Source organism: Heterocephalus glaber, unplaced genomic scaffold (genome assembly GCF_053883595.1).
Source record: "Heterocephalus glaber isolate CG9 unplaced genomic scaffold, H.glaber_assembly_v1.0 deba00001509, whole genome shotgun sequence".
Lineage (NCBI taxonomy): Eukaryota > Metazoa > Chordata > Mammalia > Rodentia > Bathyergidae > Heterocephalus > Heterocephalus glaber.
This window is the reverse complement of record NW_028258325.1, coordinates 45,260,524-45,287,159: the sequence shown is the minus strand read 5'-3', so window position 1 is coordinate 45,287,159 and position 26,636 is coordinate 45,260,524. Positions and strand designations below refer to the sequence as shown.

Sequence of the window (26,636 nt, the reverse complement as noted above, 5' to 3'; positions counted from 1 at the left end):
CAGGCATTTGTTTTTGTTTTTTAAAATGAGTTAAATAATAGCATGTTTTTATACTAATAAGAATGATCTGATGGAGAAAGAAAAAATGATGATGGGAGAGATAAGAAGTACAATTGTTACAGCAATTGCTTCTTGACTTTTTGGCTAAGATCAAGTGTAGACATGTTAGAGCAGTGTGCTGGACTAGGTGAGAGAAGATGGGATCTAGTACATAAGTGGAAAGATTGGGCTTAGCTATGGGGACAAATTATTTAGCCACAGGAGGTTGAATCTCCTCTCACTGGCTTTGTGATACCCACAATCTACAATTTTTTTTTTTTTTTTTTTTTGGTACTGGGGATCAAACTCGGTTCCTTGTGCTTAGGAGGCAGGCGGCGGAACCACTGAGCTAAATTCCTTGGCCAATCTACAATGTTTTTTTGTATCAAATCAAAAGAATAATGTTTTATGACAGATGAGAGGTATATCATGTTTAAATTCCAATGTTCATAAATAACATAGCCACACTCAACTGTTCACATATTGCCTGTAAGCTGCATTTATGCTGCAACAGCCACATTGAATAGTTGTGACAGTGACTGTATGGCCCACAAAGCCTAAAAGATTGACTCTCTGAAACAGCATTACAGAAAGATTTGGCTGGTCCATAATTTGCAGCAACCTGAGGAAAGGTAATGAAAATATCACATTTTCACAATCACACTCTAACTTTGTCTTTTTTCCCCTCTTGATCCAGCATAAATCTATGTTTCATTATTGTAACCATGTATATATCTTCAACTCCCTGGGTCCTCTCTCCCTTCTCTTGGCAAAATTTCAGTGCTAGTTAATCCAGCTGGTAAGTAAGTATGTAGAGTAGTGGGAGCTTATAGCAATACTGAGTGAAATAAGAACCAGAGTTACCAGCTAAGTGTCAGGTAAGAAAAGTTGCTGAAGGTTTAAGAAGAATGTCTTAAGAAGGTTTAAGAACCATGTTAAATAGTTGTGTAGGAAAGTGAATGTTGTAGGGAATTATAGTCATATATTTGAATTTGAAATTTTATTCTTACTAATAACAGCTCAAGGATATGATTAAGAATTAGTGTCTGAGGACTGGTGGGAGTCAAGATCTTTGGAGGAGAGCCCATCGGGGAAGAGAAAAGTCATGGTATTGAATATGTGACTATAGATAACCTTAGGATTATTAATTAATGAGAAATACTGAGCTGCCAGCTAAAATTTATTAAGGTACTTGCTGGAAAGTGACCACAAGGTCAGAGTTAGTGAGTTACATAATATGGTAATATGAGCTTTAGACCTGTGAGTTTGGGAAAAGGAGAAAAGTAAAGTGATCTGAAAACATCAGTAGGAGGACATCTCCTCTGGTTGTAAAGATAATGTAGTCTAAAAGCTGTGAGAGAGAAAACAGCCACCACTGATGAGACATAGAAGCAAAGTGGTGTCTTTCGGTGGGATCTGGGTTTTAATTAGAGTAAGGCATTGAAGGAGTGTTTACAGTCAAGATTGAGCACTTTAGTGAGGGGCACTGAAGGCAGGCAAAGGTTTCAGAGGCTGGGAAGCAATGAGATAAAATGGAGGGTGTGAAGACCTGAATAACAATTAGGGTAGAGAAGATAAAGCAATGAGTAACATTACTTCTTTGCTTTTGGGGGGTTTTTTATAGCACAGTTGAGAGAGGACAGGTTTAAGAACAGTAGAAAAGGCATGGGATGATTGAGTAAGACAGTGATTCCACCAAAAACATTTAACAGTGCTGGTACCTAGTATTGAGTGTCCATCTGAGGCTGGTGATCATTTTAGTGTGGCTGCAATTTTTTTCAGTGGTATCCTTAAACAAATGAGCTAGAAATAGAGGAAAGTGTGGTTTAACATGGCGTTTTAACTTTTACTGTTAGAAGTGCTATAGTGTTTGCTGGTGACAAGGCAGAGATTGAAATAGAGTTAGGAAGATTATTGGATGTGAGTTCTTAGCTGAGAGGCCAAAATCAGGTATTGAATGATTTGTCCATAGATATTAAAATCATAGAGAAAGATCAGAAATGGAGTGAAAAAGATCTTTTTTTTTTTTTGGTACTGGGGATTGAACTCAGGACCTTGCGCTTGCAAGGCAGGCGGTGGAACCACTGAGCTAAATCCCCAGCCCGTGAAGATGATTTTTGAGTAGTCAAATGCTGACTTCTAAAGATGCTTACAGTACTTTGTATAAACTAAAGTGTCATCTTTATTCTGTTTTTCGTTTAGACTTTCCTTTTTAAGTGGTAAAAATACACATAACAAAATTCCATTTCAGGGGTACAGTAGGAAGGGGAGATAAAAAGAATTCAGATGTTTATGTATATATACCAATTCCACACAGAAATATAATCATTATATACTGCAAACATATACTTAAAAAGGTGGTACAGTTCATTGTCATTAAGTACATTCCACCATCGTATACCTATCACCACTGCCCATGCCCAAAACTTTTTAATCTTCCCAAAATGTAACTCCATACATATTAAACAATTCCCCATTCCTCCCTCCTTCAGCCCTTGGCAACCACCACTTTACTTCATGTTTTTTAATTTGACTAGTCTATGTACCTCATAAAAGTGGAATTATACAGTATTTCTCCTTTCATAACATACTCATTTCACTCACCATAATGTCCTCTTGGTTCATCATGTGCATGTCTCAGAATTCTCCTTTTTTAAAAGTAGATAATATTCCATTCTATGTATATCCACATTTTGCTTATTTGTTCACCCATCAATGGATTCTTGGGTCATTTTCACCCTTTGGTCATTGTGAGGAATGCGACGATGAACAATTATGTACAAAAATAGCTGTTTGAGTTCCAGCTTTCTTTTCTTTTGGGTATGTACTCACATATCATAATACTTTGTTTAATTTGCGGGGGGGGGGACTGCCATACTGTTTTCCATAGTCACTGTGCTCTTTTTACCCTCAAGACACAAAAGTTCTAGTTTCTTCACAACCTTGACAATACTAGTTATTTTCTATTTTTTATTTTTTTTAGGTAATAGCCATTCTAATGGATGTGAGGTCATATCTCATTGTTGTTACAACTTGCATTTTCCTTACTGGTGAGGTTGAACATCTTTTCATGTGCTCAGTGGTCATTTGCAGATCTTCTTTGGAGAAATGTTTATTTTATACTTTACCCATTTTTAAATTAGGTGGTTTTTCCTTGTTCAATTATAGGACTTCTTTATACATTCTAGATATTAAATCCTTATTAGACAAGTATGATTTACAAATATTTCCTCCTACTCTGGGATTTTTAACCTTTTGATAGTGTTATTTGATGCACAAATTTAAATTTTGATGAAGCCAGTTTATTGGTAAATTTAATGTCATGAAACCTTTGCCTGATGTTTTCTTCAGGAGTTTTATAGTTGTTGATAGGTAGTTCTTTGATCTATGTTGATTTAATATTTTATATGGTGTAAGATAGTCTCTAATTTCAGTCTTTCTACTGTTTTTTTAAAATAGTGAAGCCAAAATTTTTGCACTATCAAAAATAAATTTTCATTTCTTTACCTATACTTTTGCCTTGTTATAGGTAAAAATAGAATTTTTAAATTTTTTATTATATCTTTTGGTTAGCAAGAAATACTACTAATTTGAGAGTGCTGAATTGAACTACAAGAAGACATTTTTCTCTGTCTCGTAGAGCCAAGATTCTGGGTCTGATAATCGAATAAACACGGTCAGTCTCAAAGAAGCATTGGAAAGGTTTGATCACAGCCCAACCCCTTCTGCCTCCTCCCGGAGTTCAAGAAAATCATCTCACACAGCAGTCTCAGACCCTTCCTGTGAGTATGTTGGCTTGGAGGCAGACTTCTGTAAAAGAGAGTATTTCTGAATTATTTATGTTTTATGTTAAATGATATCAGAATTTTTGGCAAAATACTTCTTTAAAGTTAAAATTTTTTACAATTTTTAAGTATATCTATCTACCTTTCCACTAAGAGGCACATTGTTTACCTTTAACAAAGAATTATTATCGAATGATCTATATAACATTTAGGTGGTAATGTTATTTTTAACCATTCCTCAAAAAGAAAGAAAAATTCTTTTTCACTGTAGAGCCAGTGTTCTATAGTTTGCTTTACGAAAGGTTTTTGTTATTGTTGTTTTGTTTTTTGGTATCAGGAATCAAACACCAGATCCTGTGCTTGCCAGGCAAGCGTGGTGCCACTGAGCTAAATCCCCGGCTCTGCTTTATGAAAGTTTTTTAGGGTCTGATTTTTATGAAGACTTACATAAGTCACTAAATTACAATTAGCCTGGACTGGAGATGTAGCTCAGTGGCACCACGCCTGCCTCGCAAGTGCAAGGTCCTGAGTTTGATTATGAATGTATGGGTCCACATCAGTAGAGTTAACTAACCATAGATAGAAAATGTTCCAAAAATATAACATCTCTACTAAAGAAGTACAGGCTATTTTTCTTGTCATTGTCCCTTTAAACAACACAGTACCACATTTATTTACATTGTCTTGGGAATTATTTAAGAATCTAGAGGTGATTTGAAGTATGCAGGAGAATGTACACAAGTTAAATGAAAATACTGTGCCATTTTATATAAGGGACTGGCGCATCCTAGGATTTTGGTATTCACAGGTGGTCCTGGAACCAATCCACTATACATATTGAGGGAAGGACTATAGTTACTGTATTTATATTAAGTCTATGTCAAATATTTTCTTTGTTTTTAAAAAAAGAATTAAAATTAATCTTATAGTCATTCATTTTACTTTTATTTTGTAAAACTAACTCAAAGACCATTTTTATTCACTGCAGTACATTTTGAGAGCAATGTTTGAAAACTGTATTTATGATTATTAATGCTATTCTGTTTTTCTTTGGCTAACTTCAGCAACACCAACAAAGATCCCAACGGATACTAGCACTCCTCCCAGACAGCATTTACCAACTCATGAAAAGATGGCACAAAGGAGATCATCATTTAGTAGTCAAGTAAGCTATTTAATTAATATTCTTTGGAAGAAAAGATTTACTGAAAAGGAAAAATTATCTAAATCTTAAGTTCATTGATTAATTATTGCTTTCTGTAAAGATCCAAATAGTTGATATGACACTTCTTCAAGGTCTGTCTGTTAATTTGTGAAGTGGTTGTCATACATTTTTACTATTTTTCAGGTAAAATGTTTTAGATTTTCTGTATGAAAAGCTGATAACTGAGAGCTGTTTTATATCTTAAGTTCAAATACCATTTGTCTTTTGTTAAGTCCAGCCAACTTTTACTTAGAGCTCATGCACGGTTCTGTGATAGATACACTGGAAGATAAAACGTAGATAAGGAACAGATTCTTTCAGTGTCAAGAGGGAGACAGCTGTACTCAGCTAACAGAAGTATGAAGCAAATTCTGAGTTTGTGATAAACATATCATGTCGCTGTTTCTGGTGGAAGTATGAGAATAAACATTACTTCAGTAATTTCAGTTATTTATTTTGCTTCTAGTCCATAAATTCCCAGTCTGTTGGTCCTTCTTTAACACAGCCAGTGATGTCTCAAGCTGCAAATTTACCAATTCCACAAGGCATGTCTCAGGTATTTTTTGTTTGTTTGTTTTAGTTGAGTACTTACGAATGATAAATTGCTTTTCAGCTAAAGTGATTACATAGTTATATACATATAGTTATATATAGTTTTTATATGTGTATAGTTATAGATGTAGTGGATTTTAAGTAGGGACATTTGGAGTATCTAGGGATATTTTTGTTTGTGGCAGTGGTTATGAGGTACCACTAACCCTTTGTGGATGTGGACCAGAGAAGTTAAGTGTCCTTTGGGATGCCTGACAGTTTGGTACAACAAAAAAGCATCCTGCTTAAAGTTACCATAACAAATCCCTGTCTTTTAAAGAAAAAAGACATGAAGATATTAAAGATGAAATATACCAGTTCATTTTATTCTTTCTATGGATATCAGAAGAGTTAACTTTATTCATTTATTAGTTCATTCATTCATATATGACAAATGTTGACAATATTTTTAGTAACCATATTAAAAGGCAATGAGGGGCCAGGGATTTAGCTCAGCGGTGCTGCCACCTGCCTCGCAAGCACAAGATACTGAGTTTGATCCTGGTACCCCTCCCCCCAAAAAAAGACAATGAGGAAACAACAGATGACCATGATACTGTATTATATATAGTCTATGCACATCATGTGGACCTTTTTTTTTTTTTTTTTGGTACCGGGGATTGAACTTGGGTCCTTGTGCTTGCACAACAGGCGGCAAAACCACGGAACTAAATCCCTGGCCCATGTGGACCCTTAATGCAGCCTGAGGAAGTGAAGGAAAACTTCCCAGGAGAATATTTGCCTGGCCTGCCAGAGAAAGGCTAAGTATAGAAATTAGGAAGACAAAGAAGAATAAATCTAAGAGCAATTCTTTGATCACAACTTCTCAACTTGTGATTTACAACTCATTCAATTTCTCAAATACATTAAAAATACTACTGTGTAGTAATAAATATACAATCATATAAAATCTTCTGGCCATTTTGTTTTTGTTTCTTATACTAGGGATGAAATGCAGGGCCTTGTGCATATTAGAAACGTGCTCTACCCCTGAGCTACATCCCCCAGCTTCTTTCACTGTTTTGTTTGGCATTAAATATCTAAACTTTGTAATCCTAATTTCTAGCAATATACTATTCATGTAAGATGTTTATAAAAGCATTCTAGTATTAAATATTATATTTAGGTGCAGCAGTTTTTAATCAGCATGAGTCATCAAATTCTAATTTGATATATTAGCAAATATTTCATGTAAATATTTAGACATACTTTCAATATTATTAGTTCTTTAATCTCAGGATACTGATTAAACATTTCTTAATGTTTTATAGGGGATACTTTTATGAAATAAATATGTACGATGTCAAAAATGTTAATAAGCATTCAAATCTCACATTCACAGTAAAACTAAACACTTTGCTTCTTTGTTCCGTGGTTTTATTTTCTGTTAAGATCTTGTATTCTGAATTTATCTCTATTTTTTTATTTGTACTTAACAGAAATCCTTTAAATGATGACAACATAAGGTTTACCTATAGGTTCAGATAACTTTACTTCAAATAAAAATACTTGTATAATAAATATAACATTTTTGACATATTTTAGAAGGGCTGAGAGAGAGTTGAGGCACTAATTTATAATTTCTCAAATGTAGTAGAATAGTATGTGATATTGCCTGGTTTCAACTTCAGAACTCAAAGTTGTATACGTTGAAAAGTAATACTCTGTATCCTTAATATAAACTTTTGAAGACAATAAAAAAGCATGGGAGAGGGGTGGTCTCACTTTTAAGTGCAGTTCACTGTAGACTATTTAACACAGATTTCCAATAAAATGAAACTCTTCCTACTCTTTTTTTTTTTTTTTTTTTTTTCCGGTACCAGGGATCGAAATCGGGACCTTTTGCTTGTGAGGCCAGCGCCAGAACCACTGAGCTAAATCCCCGGCCCAACTCTTATGTACTTAATAAATACAGAGTCCGCCAAAAAAATGTATACATCAGGAAAAGAAAACCTTGCATAAATATTTTAATATTAAATTTATTGAGACATCATGAGATTAATACATTACCTTTGGCCTCTACAATTACAACGGGTCCTCAAAGTGGTGGCCATCAGCTTCCAGAAACTTACTAGAATGGCGAACTGTTGAAATGTGTAGACATTTTTTTGGTGGATTCTTGTATTTATGAAAATAATCAAATGAGCCTGTGTTGACTTCGGAATGAATCATCAAATTGGGCTAAATTACAAGTAATAGAAAATAGAGAAATAAGGAAAACCCTGGAAGTAGAATAACTTTTTTCATTCACTGATTTGTTCATAATTGCTTAGTCTTTGAAAGCCTATGTTTCAAACTTCGGAGGACAGTATCAGTTGAAAATATGAGTGAAAGTAATAATACTGGTTATCTGTTAGGTTTTTGTTAACTTTGGGTAGTTCTGTTTATGTACACATAGAAGACATTTAGGGATAGCTCCAGGTTCAGGCTACATTTTAGTTTGTTAAAGAGCAGAAATGAAAGTAAGAGATAAGTAACATGTTCTAGTAAGTGATTGAGCCACATAATATGAGTTCAGGTCTTCTGACCTAAGGATGTACTGTACTTGTAATCAGCTATAGTCCACTCAGAAATCAAAAACATACCAGAAATTTGAAGAGGGATACTGTGGAAAATTAAGTAGTACCTAAAAGAAGGAAAGAGAATGTAAAGAACATAGGGAAGAGGAGATGTGGAGAGCAGGCACTAACTGTAAGTCAGAAGGAGAGCATCTAAGGAAGGGACAGAATTGGAAGCCCCCCAGCCTCTTAGTCACCTGTCCCCCATGCTAGGCTCATATTCAGATCTAGGTGTGTGATACAGAAGCTCACTGAGGTACCACAAAGGAGGGCCAGAGAGCAGGAAGCCACCTGCGGGGACTGGTGAAATTTGCTAGGAAGCTGCCCACTGGCATGTCACTGAGACTTGCTAGAAATCTGTCTGCCTACTTGCTGATGAGACTCATCACAGAGCTGCCCACTAGCACTTCTAACTTTAGAATGAGGAGGAAAGCACCAGAACCTGGAAAATAAGTGCTTTCTTTGGCAGTATCCTTCCAGCGCCATCTGCTGACCTAGCTAACTTTGTGCCTGCAGGTCCAAGGTCCCAAAGCAGATCAAAGATGGGCAGGTTAGAAGCTGAAAGGCAAGCAATACATCAATAACTGGCCTGGTACTGATAACCCATGATATACTGCTTACTTTTCATATTGCACAATTATGTGGAGCAAATAATTTAAAAATAAGTTTTACTTTTCCACATGTGGTATTTCAGTTTCAGTTTTCAGCTCAATTAGGAGCCATGCAGCATCTGAAAGACCAGTTGGAGCAACGGACACGGATGATAGAGGCAAATATTCATCGACAACAAGAAGAACTAAGGAAAATTCAAGAACAACTTCAAATGGTCCATGGTCAGGGGCTGCAGGTAAGTTATTTTTATATTTAAGTACAAAGTATCCCATTTGCATTTTGGTTTCCTAGGAAAATGGTTTTTTAATGCATTTTTATTGTTTGTATAAATTTTACAAAATATTGGGCTTAAATGTGATGTTTTCATACACATGCATATAGCACATTTTGATCTTATCCATCCCCTGCTCTCCTCCATTACCACTGCCCCATTCTCTTCCTTTTGTCTAAAATAGTCTGCCTTCTGTGGAAATTGCCTTTTTTAAAAAAATGAAAATTAGATGCATTTCACTAGTTCAGCAAATACCCATTGGTTACCTGCACAGTATGATTATACTTAATCCAAATACTCATTCCTAAGAATGGTTTCATTAACATCCTTATTTCTCAAGATTAATGAAGTCCTACTTTTAGTAAGTCAAATCTATTGTAAAAATTATATTTTACAGTAGCTTTGAGGTACAAAATTTGTAATAGTTTTAATAAAATACTAGTAGGTATGATTTGTATTCATCTGACTCAATCAACCAAGAACACCATTGTAGGAGAAATAAAAACTGCATTTGTCTGCTATCATAGATACTGAGTGATGGTAGATACAAACCTGCCAGTTTACAGAGCTTTGAGTAGCACTGAGATAAACTTGTTAACGGTTGGAAACATGCTAGCATTAGAATGGCTGGGAGAATGAATATGAAGTTTCATATTTTATTCAGTAATTATTACTAATTCTCCACTCAAAACTAGTTATGGTCTTGTTATTTGCCTTTTAAACTTAGTTTGAAATTTCATTTTTCTTATTTTCTTTTTTTGTTGGTTTGTTTTTGGTACCGGGTATCAAACTCGGGACCTTGCACTTGCAAGGCAGGCGGTGGAATTCTTATTTTCTTTTCATGCTGTCACTGTTCTTTATTTTTAAACTACAGAAGTCATTTAGGGCTGGGGATATAGCTCAGGGGTCGAGTTCTTGCCTCAGATGCTTCAGGGCAAGTTTAATTCGCAGTACTACCAAAAAATATTAAATGTAATTTTTGTTTTCAAAGATGTTTTTGCAACAGTCAAACCCTGGATTGAATTTTGGTTCTGTTCAACTTTCTTCTGGAAATACATCTGCTATCCAGCAGCTCACATCTATAAATATGCAAAGCCAGGTTGTTCCTGCCAACCAGATTCAAAGTGGAATGAGTGCTGGACACATGGGCACAAGTCAGCACCTGATGCAACAACAGACTTTACAAAGTACATCAACTCAGGTAATGTTGTCAAGTGCAGTCAGCCAGGGAGTAGCGTCCAGTGATTGAAATATGTACAGTGCTAAAACAGAAATAAATCTCTAATACTATCTTTTAAAATTTAATAGTAATTAGAATACATAATATTAAATATTAAAATATTTTTTGAAAAATTGTTATTAAATATTTTCAATATTTTGACATTCAAAAAATTTTACAATTTGTTTAAGGATCTAGTTTGGTAATTATAATGGGCCCTTATCATTTATATAGTCTCCTTTATGTTAAAAAGTTATGATTTGCAAATGAAGCAAACACATCACCACATGTGTGGAATATACTGGGTGTGGGGGGGATAGTGATGGTTTAACACATTCACCACAGGGCCAGGCAGCTTGAGCCACTCATGTTACATGCATGACTGTACCACTTGTACCAACAGTGCTACAAGCCACCTGATGGGACACTCATTGCATGTACCACCAGTGGGTCAAGCTACTAGGAATGTGTTAGTAAACACTGCAGAAAATTCTGGTAATTACTGTACATCTGTGACTATAAATGAAAAATATAAAAATATCTAATCATTGGTCACTCATTTAGGACATTTAACAGAAATCCTTTGTGTATATTTTCTCTAATCCCTGTTAACGATCACTCTCCTTATAGAATCATAGCTTCCCTTGCAGCAAGGAATTCAAGACTATTTCATTTTCAGTTACTACAAGTCATTTCTTTGTCTTTTGTGTTGTTTTATTTTTAAGAGAGGAGAGATTTAATTTTGGCTCAAAGGTTGCTCCTTTGGAATTAGAGTTTTCTCAAAGTAATATATCTTGGCACTGTTTCACTGTTAGGTCAGCAGTTGTTTAAACTGTAAATAGTGGAAGCAGACTTCCTAAATAACTTTGTTTAGTTAATCTCTCTGTAAAACCTTCTCTTTTCTAGCAAAGTCAACAGAGTGTACTGAGTGGGCACAGTCAACAAACATCTCTTCCCAGTCAGACGCAGAGCGCTCTTACGGCCCCACTGTATAACACGATGGTCATCTCTCAGCCTGCACCCGGGAGCATGGTCCAGATTCCATCCAGCATGTCACAGAACAGCACCCAGGGTGGTGCAGTAACCACATTCACTCAGGACAGACAAATAAGGTAGTTGTCATACCTCAGTTCTCATTTGCAGAGTTGAAAAGTGATTGCTTAAAAGCAGTAATTTGGGGCTAGGGATGTATTTCAGTATTAAAGCACTTACCTCACATGCACAGGGTCCTGAATTTAATTCCTAGCACTGCCAAAAAAAAAAGGGAATAATTTGATTTTTTTACATTTCTTGCTTACTGAAGCCATTGTTCTTATATTTGAAATCAAAGCACAAATATACTGTTGTTGGTTTTTTTGGTACTGGGGATTGAACTCGAGACCTTGTGCTTGCGAGACAAGCGGCTGGACCACTGAGCTAAATCCCCAGCCCACAAATCTGTTGTTTAAAGGCTTTATAATAAAAGAATAACTTCACATTTTATTTCTTGTCCAATAATGAGTTACCAAATATAATAGTATCCATATTCTGTAGCACATTGTTATACAAGGCCTATGATAGGCTTTGTGGCACTCTGAAACTTTTTTCAATACAGATATTAAAGTTTCATGTAATAACACCAGTTACTACAGCATACCTTTCTTAAGTGCTCAAAATAGCCATTCCTCTTTTTGTTTTAATGTATATTGGTATTGTCTTTCATTCCCCAGGTAATCAAAAGTGGGTTTTTAATAATTTGGTCAAGGGTCTATTGCTGATTAAGTCAGTGAGGAGGCAGCTCTGGACTCAAATGTGAGTGTCTGATTTCAAAGTTCAGCTGCTTAAACATGTACTACACTGAGCTTGTGTGCAGTATGCTAGAAAAATACCCTTCAGTGACTTCATATGGTATGAAAAAAATATATATATAGTGAATGCAGCTGCTGATTGCCATCCAGTAGAAAGGCGAGGGCCTTCAAAACAAGAAACAGTGCATTGAACCTTAGTAATAGTGGGTATGACAAGTTTTGGCTATGGTCCCATTCAGAAAATTTTAACTGCAGATTTGAACATGAGGTGAGTGAGTACGTGTTTTGACTGCCAGACAAAAATAACACCTTTTGTCGGTTTCATTAGATTTTGGGGTTTGTACCACTTTCAGAGTGCTGCTTTTTAGGACATGTCATCATGAGAGATGAAACTTGAGTCTATGGTTGTGGCCCTGAGACCAAAGTTCAGAGTTCTCAATGGAAATTACCCAGTTCTCCTCATGTAAAAAAAACTATGTCTGTTATGTTTTTTGACCTCTATATAAGCTGAGTTTATACCCAGGAACACTACAGTGACCTCTGAATATGATAGGGCTTACAGTGTGCAAAGAAAACAGCCTATGAAATGGGCAGTTTCATCCTCTGTCATGACAGTGCTGTGTCACACATCACTTCTGGTATGGTGGAAACTTCTGTCATATAAAAACATATAGTGTGCCCTTATCCACTTTATTCACCAGATCTGGCACGATTTGACTTGTGGCTGTTCCCCAAAGTCAAAGTAACCATGAGAGCACTGAGCAGCCCTGACAGCACAACAAAAAGCATGAAAAGGGTCTTCCAGAATTGCTTCAGAAAGCTACAAGAATGATGGGATGAGTGTATACGAAGCTGGGGAAGAGGGAGCATTTTGAGGGCAGTTAATAACAATGTGTCTTTTACTGTAATACATTTTTAAAATTTTGGTATTCACATTTTTTGATCACACCTTATATTTTAGTGAGGAGCCTAAATAGTTGACTTCGAAACAATTTTTTTAGAAATGTCATTCAAATACTGGAAAGATATCTTTTTTTTCTCCCCGGTATCGGGGATTGAACTCAGGACCTTACACTTGCAAGGCAGGCGCGGGGCCACTGAGCTATGTCCCCGACCCAGGAAGATATCTTTTAAAAACTATAAGATCTCTGTAGTCTTAAGTCTCCGATTTAATTTTTTAATTTTGTCTTTATTATCAAAAAGATCTAACACAGTGATCAAGATTTTGTACAATGAGTGTAAGGCACAGTGGTGCACACATGTAATCCCAGCACTTGGCTAGGCTGAGGCAGGAGGATCACAGTGAGTTAAAGGCCAGACTGACCAACATAGTGAGACTCTCAAAATAGAACAAAAAATGTTACACAAAGAGTAAAATGATTAAACACAAGATTAGAATATAACAGTTAACTTAGGAAACATGAAAAACAAGAGTTAATTCATAATAAATTGAATAAGGCTTAAAAAGCTCTCCCATTTCAAATGCTTTACATTTTTTCTTACTTTAACTACACTGTTCCTTTTATGTACAATACTTACTGTTGTATTAAGCAGTGTAAATTAAAATCATGCTAATAATATTCAGAATAAAGAATCTGCACCATTACTGAGGTAATGGGACCTGAGAGAAGTTTCCTCAATTTAAAGAGTCCAACTTATAGCTCTTATATTCTGAATGGAAGACTTACTGATGTGCTCCATAGAAATGCAAGGGGCTGATTTGTTTTTCTTTTTGTTAATGATTGAATCCAGGGCCTCCTACCTACGAAATACACATTCTATCACTGAACTATGCCTGCAGCCAGAGGCGTGATTGGAAAGCTTGAGAAGAAAGACATTAGCCACTTACCAGTCCAGTTATTTAAATACAAGATAACCAAAAATTGCATTTTTTCCCATTAAACTAAAATGCTTACCTGCATTTTTAATGAGTTTTTATACACACCTTTTTTGTTTGAGAGGGGAAACATAATTGAGCAAAAATTTAAGCCTACATACATTAGGTATAGCATAGTCTTTAACTCTATGGGAAAGGCCAGGCTAGCTAGTAGTAGGAAAGTAGTAAGTCAGTATTATTTAGTGGGATGAGCACTCCATCATTAATTACACTCCTTTGAAGGAGGAAGTGAGCAGTTTTATAGATTGAGGCAAGCAGATGAAGAGAGGAGAGAGTGAGTGTTCAGGAAAAAAGGCTTCACTGAGGAGCAGATGCTTGAGTTTGGGGTCGTAGAAGGTATTCTAGGCAAAGCAAAAACTACTTACTACTTACAAAGCCACAGAAGTATGAGTTGAACAAAATAAGTTAAAGAATGTCTTTTGAAGACGTAGGGGTAAAGGGAGGGGAAGGGGAAAGGAAAGAAGGGAAAGGAAAAATTATGAGAAAAGAAAAAAAATGGAAATGATGTCTATGTAAATAGGGAAGGGTGGAGGGGGTGAAGGGCACACAGGTAATGGGGAAAAAATAAGAACCAAGTTACATCATGTACAGGTACAAACATCCAATGATAAATATAAAATTGTATACCTAAAATGTACCAATAAAAGAACTTAAGGAAAAAAAAAAAAAGAATGTCTTTTGGTACCAGAGATGGATGAAGTATTCTCCTCACATTTATCAGTGAGCCTTTGGACATTTCACATACTAGTTTTGTTTAAGATAACAGAAATTGGCACTTAGCACTTCTGTGACTAAACACTTTCTAAATGTCACTTGTTTAAGCTTTCTTTATATGTAAAATTTTGTTTTTTGTTTTGGAAGTTTTTTGCACTTAAACATTTGAAGTATATAAAATACAGTGTTTTATTTCAAGATCTGGCATGAATCCAAAACATTTATTTTAGAGGCTGGGAGTTTAGCTCAGTAATACAGCACTTAACTAGCATGCAGGAGACCCTGGGTTCAGGTCCAGCCCTGCAACATAAAAGTACACATTTGTACTGTAAGAAGTTTACTGTTGTTGTGTATTTTAAACAGTGTGTACTGTAGTTATGATATGCTACAGTAAGTCATACCTCAGTTTCCTTGCTAAGATGGCCAATGTTGGAAACAAACTTCATCTCACAGAAAAGACAAACTAAACTACTATTGTTTCCCAAAGAGTCAGAATTGTTCTTGTTAAGACAGGAGGAAGAAGGAAGGAAAATTATAAATTCTAATACCGTGGGCATTGATAAATTTATAAAGCTAAAGTACTTTTTTTCATTATTAAGAGTGTCATTTGTTTTGAATTATGTTTATAAGATAAAGCTTTCAGTGTAAAATTTTTCTGTAAATGGAGTTTTTAAAAACTACCTTATGATAGCCTTAAGGGCCCATATGGTAAATGGACCATGTGCCACATGTATTGACTCCATAAAGTACCTAGTCATTTCATAAAATAACAAAGTTCATACTTTTTATGTTTAAAAAATTTTAATTGTAGTAAAATATATACAACAAAAAATTTATCACATTAACCTTTCAAAGTACGTATTTCTATGGTATTATTCACACAGTTGTTACTATTACCCCCAACCATCTCCAGAACTTTTTTCATTTTTCCAAACAGAAGCTTCATACTTCTTACCCATTGAAGTTTCCCAAACTTTCCCAACTACCTATCCTTGGCAACTGCCATTCTACTTTCTCTCTATATGAATTTGGCTGCTTTGAGTATTTTAAATAGATGGAATCACACAGTATTTGTCTTTTTGTTACTGGCCTATTTCACCTAGCATAATAATGTTCTAAGTTCATCTGTGTTGTAGCATTGTCAGAATTCCCTTTTTTAAGGTGGAATAATATACCATTATCAAAGGTGTATACCACACTGTTTACCCATTTTGCCTCTCAGTGGATACTTTGGATGTTTCCATTGTTTGGTTATTATGAATAAATGCTGTTATGAATATACAAGTATCTGAGTCCCTGCTCTCATTTCTTTTGTGTTGTATACACAGAAGTGAACTGCTTCATGAGATGATATTTTTTAATTTTTGAGGAACTGCCATATAGTTTTCCATAGTGGCCGAACCACTTCACATTCTGACCAGTAGTCTACAAAGGCTCCAGTTTTCCATATCTTTGCCAACACTGAGTACTTCCTGTTGTATTTTTCTATAAAATCCGTCTTATTGAGTATAATGTGCCTTTTCCTTGTGGTTTTGGTTTGCATTTCTCTAATAACTAGTGATGTTAGTACCTCTTCATATGTTCATTGGCCATTTGTATATCTCTTTTTAGAGAAATACCTATTCAAGCTTGACCTATGTCCATTTTTAAAATGAATTAATTATAACAGTTCTTCATGTGTTATGGTTTTGTGTTATGATAATCAGATTTATTAGATATATGATTTGCAGACATTTTCTCCCTTTAGTAGGTTACTTTTTTACTATGTTAATTTTGTTCTATGATGCCCAAATTTTTAATATCTGTTTTATTTTGTCACTTGTATTTTTGTTGTCATTGCCAGGTCCATTGTCAAGAAGCTTTCCTCCTGTTTTCTTTAAAGAGTTTATAGTTTTAGCTCTTATGTTTAGATTGATTTTGAATTAATTTTTGTATATGATGTGCGGTAAGAGTCCAACTTCATTCTTTTGAATATAAAATTTTTTTAAGTTGAGTTTTTGTTAGTCCTGTGTTTTTATTGTCATATGTTAATTTTGCTACATACATATTTTGTTTTGATGCTACCCCAAAGGGAATCTTTAAAAGACAGAAACAAAACAGGAATGTATAGCTTTTATAAAACTAAACTAGAATTATCATTGGGTATTATTTCAGATAAATGTTCAAATCACTGCCTTTTATGATGTATACCTTGTACATTTGACTTGATTTCTTTTCTTTCTTTCCTCTAACAGATTTTCTCAAGGTCAGCAACTTGTGACCAAATTAGTGACTGCTCCTGTAGCTTGTGGAGCAGTCATGGTACCTAGTACTATGCTTATGGGTCAGGTGGTGACTGCCTATCCTACTTTCACCACACAACAGCAGCAGGCACAGACTTTGTCGGTGACACAGCAGCAACAACAGCAGCAGCAACAACAGCAGCAGCAACAGCAACAGCAGCAGCAGCAGCAGCAGCAACAACAACAGAGTTCCCAGGAGCAGCAGCTTCCTTCAGTTCAGCAACCATCTCAGGCTCAGTTGACCCATCCACCACAGCAGTTTTTACAGGTAATTCTCCCCCTGGGGAAGCTGCCTCAAACCTGTTTACTTATCATGGAATTAGGGATTAAATGAACAGGTTTGCAGATAATCTGAAAAATCCCTAACAGTTTATTATGCAATTTAAATCTCTGTAAGATAGAATGCTTATGCTGATTAGCTATTTTTCTCTCCCTTGTTGAGTATTTGGAAGATTTGACTTTTAGCCCTGCCATGAACATACCCTGTTACTTGAATTGCTGAGTAGAGGAATGGTCTACTGCCCACAAGGGCACTTATGTTTGATTTTGGGCTTGAGTTTCTAGAATTAGAAGAAAGACCTCTTTTCTCTTATCTCTTTCTAGATACCCATCAAACTCTACTCTGAATAAGGCAGAGTTTTCAAAGAGAATTTCTTTATTAGCATAGGTCAATGGACAGAGAACCATTTAGTGACCAATCTGCAACACAAAACTCACTTATTAGAAAGTGCCAACACTGCAATTAAACCTGAATGCTGAGGTTTCAGTTTAGATAACAGAATCTTATCTGATGCTCAACTGCTAGGGGAACTTGCTGGTGTGCTGATAACAGACGTCATCACATACTGATATATGTGTTTTCTTAAATTACTTTGTTGGATTAAATTTTATTAGAATTTTTTCTTTCTAAATTAATGTCAGAGGAGAAACACAGTGAAGGTATAGTGTATATCATAGTTAGAAGTTGGGCTGTAGGATGAGGCCGCCCTGAAATTGAGCCGCTGCTACACCACACTGTGATCTGAGCAGGTTATTTAAACTTGCTAAACTTTATTTTTTTTTCCTTTTGGTTTGAGGTAGGGTCTTGCTATACAGTTCAGGCTGGCTTTGAATTCACTTGTAGCCCAGGCTGGCCTCGAACTCCCAGTGATTCTCCTGCTTCAGCCTTCTGAATGCTGGGATAGGCATGAGCCATCACATCTAGCTCTAAACCTTATAAAGTGCAAGTGATAATAGTTCAAACCTCATGGATTAAAAAAGACATGAAAATTGTTGAGCATACTATAAGACATACAGCTATCTGTCATTTATGACCACTGTGTTAACAAATGTAATAGATATTTAGATTAACCAAAAATCAGGCACAGATATCATGTGGGTAAATCATAGAGGATCTGCTTATCCATAAGATACAGAAGAAAGTCATCTAGGTCAGAGTGGTAAGCAAAGAAATTAACAAAACCAGTTTCTGGACCTCTGTGTCCTCACCGGAAAGTCTCATTATTTCCTTTCTGGCCTGGCTAGAGCAGTTTTGACTGCAGGTAACATTGATTTGTCCTGGAGACCACCTCATGTGGACCAGGCACATGTCATCAATTTCAGTTATAAGACACATGATACAATTAGGAGATACCATGGAGGATGGTATATATTCAGGCATAAATACAGTCTTAATTATTGCTGTGGTATTCTTTTTGTTTTGAGACAGGGTCTCACTATGTAGCTCAGGCTGGCCTTGAACTTACCGTATAATCCAAGCTGGACTTGAACTCATGGCAATTCTCCTGCCTCATGGCAATTCTCCTGCCTCAGTGCTGAGACTATAGGCTTGTGCTATCATGCCCCACTGCTCTGGTATTCTGATCCAAATATAATCCTTGTTCTAGTCATGTGAAACACAGGGTAGTTGCCTAAGTATCTCTTGAGTGTCATACTCACAGTCTCTTAGGGGAAATATAGCCAGTGAGACTCAGCAGAAGCTTAAAGGAGAGGTCGTGCCTTAAGATCCAGCTTCTGACCCTTCTTTTATCAAGGAAGGAACACCTCTAAAAGAATGAACATTCTGCCATACTCCCAAAAAGAAGCATCCCAGGGGGACCCATAAAGAAATAAAATAGGCAGTACTCTTCATAAATACATATTTACTGTTGAGTATATTTACTATATATAGTTTAGTTTTCCTAATTGTACTTCTGCTCCAAAATGCATCTCTGTTATGATCCTATAAGGCTTATAAATATCCTAAATTATTCTTTTATACAAACTTTTCCTAATAACAGAAAAAGAAAGCTGAAGTTCTTTGGGAATGCTTAATGACTATTAAGATTTAGGATCTGTCCTTTGTGTGTGTGTACATATCCTTCATACACATTTTACACATGTCATCCTCTATTTTAAAATTAAGAACCTTGCATGAAATATATTATCTTAAAACTGTACTTTTTTTTTTTTTGTACCAGGGACCTTGTGCTTGCGAGGCAAACGCAGCACCACTGAACTAAATCCCCAGCCCTAAAGCTGTACTTCTTTTTAAAAAATTAATTTTCTTTTTTATCCTGGAGTTATAGATTAGTGAACATGCCAGAAGTAAAAATAGTGTGAAACAGAACTCAAATACAGGGTTCCTCATACTGGTCCTGTACCTTTTTTGGTTTGTTTTTTTTTTTTTGGTGGCATCACACTGCTACATACAAGACTTATTTTGCTCACAATTTTTATGGTGCTTTTAAGTAATAATAACATTTAATATTTATAAAACCTAATGTAGTAGACACTGTTATTATTTTGTAAATGAAGAGCCTGAGACCTAGCGAAATAAAAAACTCGACCAAGTCACACATCTGTAGGCTGAGCAACCTGAGTTTAACCTACAATCTACTCACAGCCTGACTCTCAGCTGGCTTTGTTTCTTTAACCAGCAGATAGGCCTGTGCGCAAAAAGCATTGTCTATTTGCCACGAAGTATTTGTGACTAAGATAGTCACTGTGGTGCTCCACTATTATTGTGTTTAAAATCAGAGTCTTTAGGACATAAAGTGAAAGACTAATTGCCTTTATACTATGATATCTCAAGTCCAGCTGGGCACGATGGTGCACACCTATAATCCCAGCACTTGGGAGGCTGAGGCAGGAGCATTGCTGTGAATTTTGGACCAGCTGGGCTCCATAATGAGTTCAAGGCTAGTCTAAACTACATAGCAAGACCATCTCAAAACAAAACAAGAAAAAAGAAATCTCCAGCCCAGATATTCCTTTGTAAAATGAAACTCTTCTTTCAGAAAGAAAGCCTCATAAGTGTTTTCCAAAAATAAAGTCTTTAAATTAGAGGTGGAAAATGAGAAGTTAAAGATCTTGCCCCTGTAGACAATTTGAGTGAATCTTTTATGGACAGTGTAATGGGATAGAGATATTGCATAATCCATTTGTTTTTTAGACTTCTAGATTGCTCCATGGGAATCCCTCAACTCAGCTCATCCTCTCTGCTGCATTTCCACTACAGCAGAGCACCTTCCCTCAGTCACATCACCAGCAACACCAGTCCCAGCAACCGCAGCAACTTGGTCGTCATAGGACTGACAGTTTGACTGATCCTTCTAAGGTTCAACCGCAGTAGCACACATGCTTCCTCTCTGATGCCAAGGGAGGAAGGAGATGACCCAGAAAGAGCTGCTCAGATAACCTAAGGATAGGAGAAGTTCCAGCAGTTTCATGCAATGCAGTATTGAATGTTCTAGTTCGTGGATTAGTGGCAGGGAAAATGCTGCCTAGTGATATAGATGTACATTAAATACCAGCCAGCAGGAAGACGATTGTAGGGACATAGCCAATTCTGACAGTGTTTCAGTTGCCCGGATATTTTTGATGGAAAGAGTGTATTGCCAAACATTAAGGAGCTCAGCTATGAAATGATCTCCAGTGAATGCAAAAGGCATTAACAATGTTAGTAACTTCTGGTGGTTCTGTGCCTGTTACCTAGTGTTACCAAGGACACATCACTGCGCTGGGTTTGCTTACAATGATGCCATGAAGATAATCCAGGAGTCAAGTGTCCCTCACCCCAGTCACTCTCCCTTTTCACGTGATGATGGAAGTGTGATTACTTTCAGAATGTTGTGTAGGTTCAAAGTCTGTATGTATAGATACTGTAAAAATATGTATATGCCTGGGTGAAGGAGAGAAAGCAAACCATTGTGTGTGCTGCATGAAAGCATTGACTCTTCTTATGAGTACATTTCATTAGACTACCGCACCATGTACAAACTGATACATCAGCCTCTGTTTTTCCTTTTGTTTACAACACAGTAGTATTCTATTCACTTTTCCAGGGCACAAGTCTTTTTGTTCATACTTTGGCTGTGATGTCACAGTTTGTTCAGTGAGGTATGATGTGCTGCTGGGAATGAATCTTTTCTTTTTTTCAGGTTAAATTATTGATACAACAGATTTTCAAGTTATTCATAAATATCCCTCATTTCATTATTTTTCAGTTATGTTTGAAAATAGGATTTGCACTGCTTTACTTTAGGTGGTTGAGAGTTTGATCACATTTTTTGATGTATTTCATAGTTCGAAATATTTATGTAAATGGTTTTCAGCAAGCCTGAAAGTAATTTCAAGAATGTTTCAGTTATAGGAGTCAAGTTTGCACACAAAAGATTTAGGCACTTTTTAACATTCTCAATGGTGAGAATTTTAACTTTTAAGATTTGTTGGAATCTTTTTATTATCCTTCACAATTTCAGTGCTTCTTTTAGTCAGAAATAATTCAGGGTTATTTGAGGGGGGGGGACCCATAGTGCCTTGATTTTAATTCAGGTGATAACTCACCATCTTGAACTCATTGTCTGGTTGCAGTAGCAGCTTTGAAACCTTAGTACATTTTTAACAGCATGTGGGTGTCCATGTCATTATTCTCCTAAGTTCCTATGAAGGCTGCTGTGAGTCTTTTGAACTGGAGTACAAATAACTTAGAAAATAAAATAAGACAGCCTAACGCTGTCACAGTTACTAATGTGATCCCTAAATTAGTATCTTCCTTTAAAGCTAAATCATCACTTGAATATTTACTCAATATGATCTTGATATTCCTACAGAAGAGGGGTAAGAATTGGCTTTGCCTTTGCTTCAACACCAGGATATTTATAACTCACATGCTTTCTAAACGTGCACTAAGATTTCATTTGGCAGTATTACATTTTAAATGTAATAAATCCCAACACAAGTTATATATATTTTAAAAAGCGTTTTTTAGATTTTATGGTACTAATAATGAAATTTACAACTATAGATCAAAAGATTAGGAAAATTCCTTATTCAAATATAGAAAACTATTACTGATAAAAGGGAGAATAAGCATAAGAAACCAAAATTGGTCTACGGCCATCCCACCCTGAACACACCCAATCTTGTCTGATCTCAGAAACTAAGCAGGGTCAGGCCTGGTTAGTACTTGGAAGGGAGAAACCAAATTGACTTAAGAAAATGGATAACAGAGTTGAGGTTGTTAAATAGAAAAGGTTTTGAGCAATGAAAAATGGTAATGCGGAATGCTAAAGGGCTTGGGAATGCTGAGTCAATTTTTTGTCTTGTTTTTCTATTTAAAAAACCTATTTCTAGTCAATTAAATTAGAAAATAAATTAGACAAAACAACCAAAGAAAATTGTTACCTACCCTCCTCACAAAAGAAGTGTTGCTAGATACCAGTCACTAATTAACATACTGTGGAGGTATTATTCTAGCTAAATGATTACCCAGAAGATTCCCAACAGTCCTGTGAATACCAAGAATAGTTGTCAGGATGCATGTACCTGAGCATACAGACAAACAGATGTAAAATACTGCAACAGCATTGCTTTTCTCCCCTTCCAAATTGCCTTTCTCAACCATATGCTATTCCTTATAATGTACATTTGAGTTGTGCCTCATTTATTTGTTGGCAGTCTCTAGTGATAGGGATTTAGCTAACAAAAAAGATATGACGAAGCATTATATTAAGGTTTATCCTCTTAAGTACCATACTTAGAAGAAAGATCACGAACTGTGAATACTGTGTGCTTAACAAAAGCAATGCCCAACCCAAGCCAAAAGGTAAATTACTATACACTCACATTCTACTACCCCTACCCCCTTCAAATAATTTCCATCTTCACAGGTATTTTGAAATTCGGAATTTAAACAAAATTGGGAAATTTAAACAAAATTTTTCTTTATAATTTTTGTTCTTCACAGCTCATTTTTCCCCATTTTATATTAATGTTGCTAAATTTTTAAAAAACTAGCTCCTTTTTCTTCGCTGTCTGTGGAGAATTGTGTTGAAAAGCCAGTCATCAACTGCCTCTTCTTTACCTTTGGTTTCCTCTTGCTTCCGGTAAATTTGAGTTGCAAAGTTGTCCCTGCCCTCCCTCCCATGAAGTGAGCATTTAGATGAAGATTCAGCAGTTGTTTGTTCTTCATTCATTTCTGTAGCCAAAGTTAATTAAAATCCCAAATCTAAAGCATAAAAAGATACCAAATAGGAACTTTTCAGCTTTTCTCTCTGCTTTACTCTCAAAGGATTCAGTTGTTCTTAGAAACATTTTATTCTGGGTGACACTTTAAAGGAAAAATGCTAGCTGTGATACAGTTAGTTACCTTGCTTTGGACTGCTAAGGCCCTGGATCAGTCAGCATTACTTGACAAATATGAGACCTGCAAGGATTAATAATGTTGCTGCTGAGAGCAGTGTCAAACCAGAACTTAAGACACTTGAGTATTTTTTTTTCCTTAGTCGAAAATATGGGAGGAAAACCAGATGTGGTGGATGAGGGTAGCATGTTAAGTACTACCATTTCAAACTTCATCCTCAATTCAGGGGGTAATTTTAGAGTGCTGTACTCTGCTTTGTCAGTTAGATGTGGCTGAGGACTATACTAGTCATAAAAGGATGCCAGTGAATTTGAATTGCTTATTACAGTGCAGAATACTGAAAGTTTATTTGAATTCTTTAGATGTGCTATGTAGTGGTCATTGCCTTAAAGCAGTCTCTTAAAGTCAGTTAGGAGCACTGAAGCAGTTCAGCTCTATAAAGGGCATTGTGTTGACGGGAGATGAACCCTTGGTTCAAGAAGCCTTAGAAAGGAACCCTTAAAATAGTCTACACAGGTGGGAATTCTTTTCAACTGGATATTACTCCATGTGTCTGAAAATGTTTCCACTATGTTGAGGCAAACTTTTAAGTGGAATGCAGATGGCGTTTTTACTTTTGTATGTCTCTCTTTTCAATTTGGTGATTGAAGGTTTGTTGAACATTTGTGTAAAACTCATTCAAATCTATAACCTTTCTGACATCTGTGGCCCTGTTGTTAGTCCCGCAGGAATCCACAGACGGTATAAACACTGGATATTAATATTGCTGAGTGCATCTAGCCAGGTGTAAGCTGATTGGAACTTTTCAGTGGTGAAGAAACAGCACAAAGGCACTTGCCATTTTAATAGTACAATAATTAGAGAAAGGAGACCTTTTAAGTTTGGATTGGGTGAGCATTCTTCTAAAAGGAGCCTCTGAAGTAATTGCAAAGGAAAAGAGTTGACTATTTTTATAGCATATTTAATATATTTGTATATAACCATGAGTATAGTAGGACCCCTCCACATACCTCCCTCTTTTCTAATATCCTCCTCCTTTTGCCATAGCCCTAGTATAGCCTCATCCGCATGGGTAATGTGCCTATCGTCAGCCTACCAAAAGATAGTGCTGCTGCTTTTTGAGACAGGTGAGAAGACCAGAATCTCATGCCTGGGGATCCTTTATGGGAGGTATAGCACACACTTAAAACAACATACCACAGTCTAAAAGCATCATTTTGAAAGGTAACATGCACTTTATTGCAATTATTCATTTTGATAAAGTTTATTATCTTAGGCATTAACCATTTCTAAAGGATCCCCAAATCATCACTTAGGTGAAATTATAAACTGACACATTTCTGAGAAATGTTTAGATCCAGTGAACCATAGTAGGTTTATGGGAGTGATTTCATGGTAGCCAAATGAACTCTTGTTTTGAATGTGGTGGAGTCGAGACTGTAGATGCCTAGTTCCATTTAAACACTATTGTAAACCTATCTTGCCTATTGTGTGGACACCAAAAGAAACCAATGAGCCTGTTTATTTTCAGAGGTCTAGGAAAATTGCATCCATGTGAGTAGATGTACAGAATTAATCTAAAAGTGATTGGTAGTAATATTTAGAATAATTTCAAGAATTATTGAGTGTTTTAAATGTGCCCTGAAATGTTGGCATGTCATTTCAGCATTTCCATTTGACTGCTCTTATAATATTTTTGCACAAAAAGGACTGAGATTTCTACTTTGGTTGAAGAAAAAATACATAATTTGGTCTTATTTTAATGTCTCCTGTGGAAACACTAGGGATGAATTTTGTTGGTATAGTTATTAATTCAGGATATTTAAAAGTGTTTGAACAGATTACAAGAATTAAGCAAACTTGGATATTTAAAAATTAAAATACTTTTTTTTTCCATGTGACTGTTTTGCATTTTTTCCCCATTGTCATAACACTACATTCCTTGTTTTTCTTAAATAATACTTTGCAGGTTTTGAGTATTTAACAATGTTTTGTAAGCTGCCTGGGTTTTCCCAGGGAAATGTTCTTTAGTGAAATAGGAATCGTTACATAGTTTCTGAGACTATTAAGTGAAATTCTATCACCACCACCAGCAAACACTGAGGTGCTGCATTAAGTGACAATCAAAATAGTATTTATGACAGAATATAGAAAGTGGTTGAAAGCAGTTCTCTGGGTTTAATAAAATGGCTAAATATATTTATTTATATTTTTAAATATCTTTGCATTTTTCTCGGTGATTTCAGTGTTGTGTATTTAATTTGTGGTTTTGTTTTGCATCATCTTATATTTGGAGAACTGATTCTTACTTGGGGTGGACCCGCCCTTTTGCTGACTCCAAGAACAATCCAAATCTGTTTCATGTCAGGATGGCAATGGAGGGCCCAAATCCAGATGTCCCTGCACCTTCCTCCCATTCTCAATTCATTTGAGAAAAGAATTTTAAAAGGTAACTTCTTTAAACTCTGCTTCACACAGCTCCAACCTTTGTTCTGTTTTCACTTGCTGCCTTCTCTATTTTATGGGCACTTTTAATGTAACTGAATGAGTTATATCAGTTTTTATATCAGTACTTCTCCAACACAGCCGAAGGCCAGTATGGCAGAACCAGTGTGGCACATGTCGCCTCAGTTTTGCCCATTTGGGGAAATGTTAGTAAAATAATGGTTGTCATTATCATATCCATATTAAAGTCCTTATAGATGGGATACATACACACTGGAAACTTACAGAAAGTTTGCTGTCTTTATACAGTTGTAGTGGTATTCTTTTAAAACAAAACAAAACCTCCATACATAGCACTGTCCAATAAAGCAGTGATTGAGCATTTGAAGCCTAGACATTTGAAGATCTTTCTGCTCACACACATTGGAACCTAATCCTCTATTTCAGAGCTCCCAGAGTAGCTCTGGAGTCCCACAGGCGAGGTAAAACACACAGAAGGATCCCTCAGAGAATGGTAACTAAAACACAACAACCACAGGTTAGATTTAAGGATGTAAAAAATGTCTAACTCTGAAGGTTTTACTGGAAGAAATGCTGTTTTCAAATA

The 26,636-nt window shown here is 35.9% G+C and overlaps 2 protein-coding genes across 11 annotated transcripts in view; one reads left to right on the top strand and one right to left on the bottom strand.

The window, feature by feature from the left end:
• Clock (clock circadian regulator) overlaps positions 1-25,478 on the top strand; it is a 119,865-nt gene extending 94,387 nt beyond the window's left edge. For all 10 annotated transcript variants that reach the window (XM_021262328.2, XM_013073953.3, XM_004849703.3 and 7 more), the window contains 8 exons: positions 3,680-3,821; positions 4,889-4,989; positions 5,495-5,584; positions 8,872-9,024; positions 10,052-10,261; positions 11,186-11,391; positions 16,912-17,227; positions 20,393-25,478. In XM_021262328.2, the coding sequence (XP_021117987.1) occupies positions 3,680-3,821; positions 4,889-4,989; positions 5,495-5,584; positions 8,872-9,024; positions 10,052-10,261; positions 11,186-11,391; positions 16,912-17,227; positions 20,393-20,572 (1,398 nt within the window). In that variant the 3' untranslated portion in view covers positions 20,573-25,478. The remainder of the gene's footprint in view (positions 1-3,679; positions 3,822-4,888; positions 4,990-5,494; positions 5,585-8,871; positions 9,025-10,051; positions 10,262-11,185; positions 11,392-16,911; positions 17,228-20,392) is intronic.
• Positions 7,362-26,636, bottom strand: part of Tmem165 (transmembrane protein 165) — a 48,694-nt gene continuing 29,419 nt past the window's right edge. The window contains exon 8 of the transcript XR_015441368.1: positions 7,362-11,527. The gene's annotated coding sequence lies outside the window, so the exon portion shown is untranslated. The remainder of the gene's footprint in view (positions 11,528-26,636) is intronic.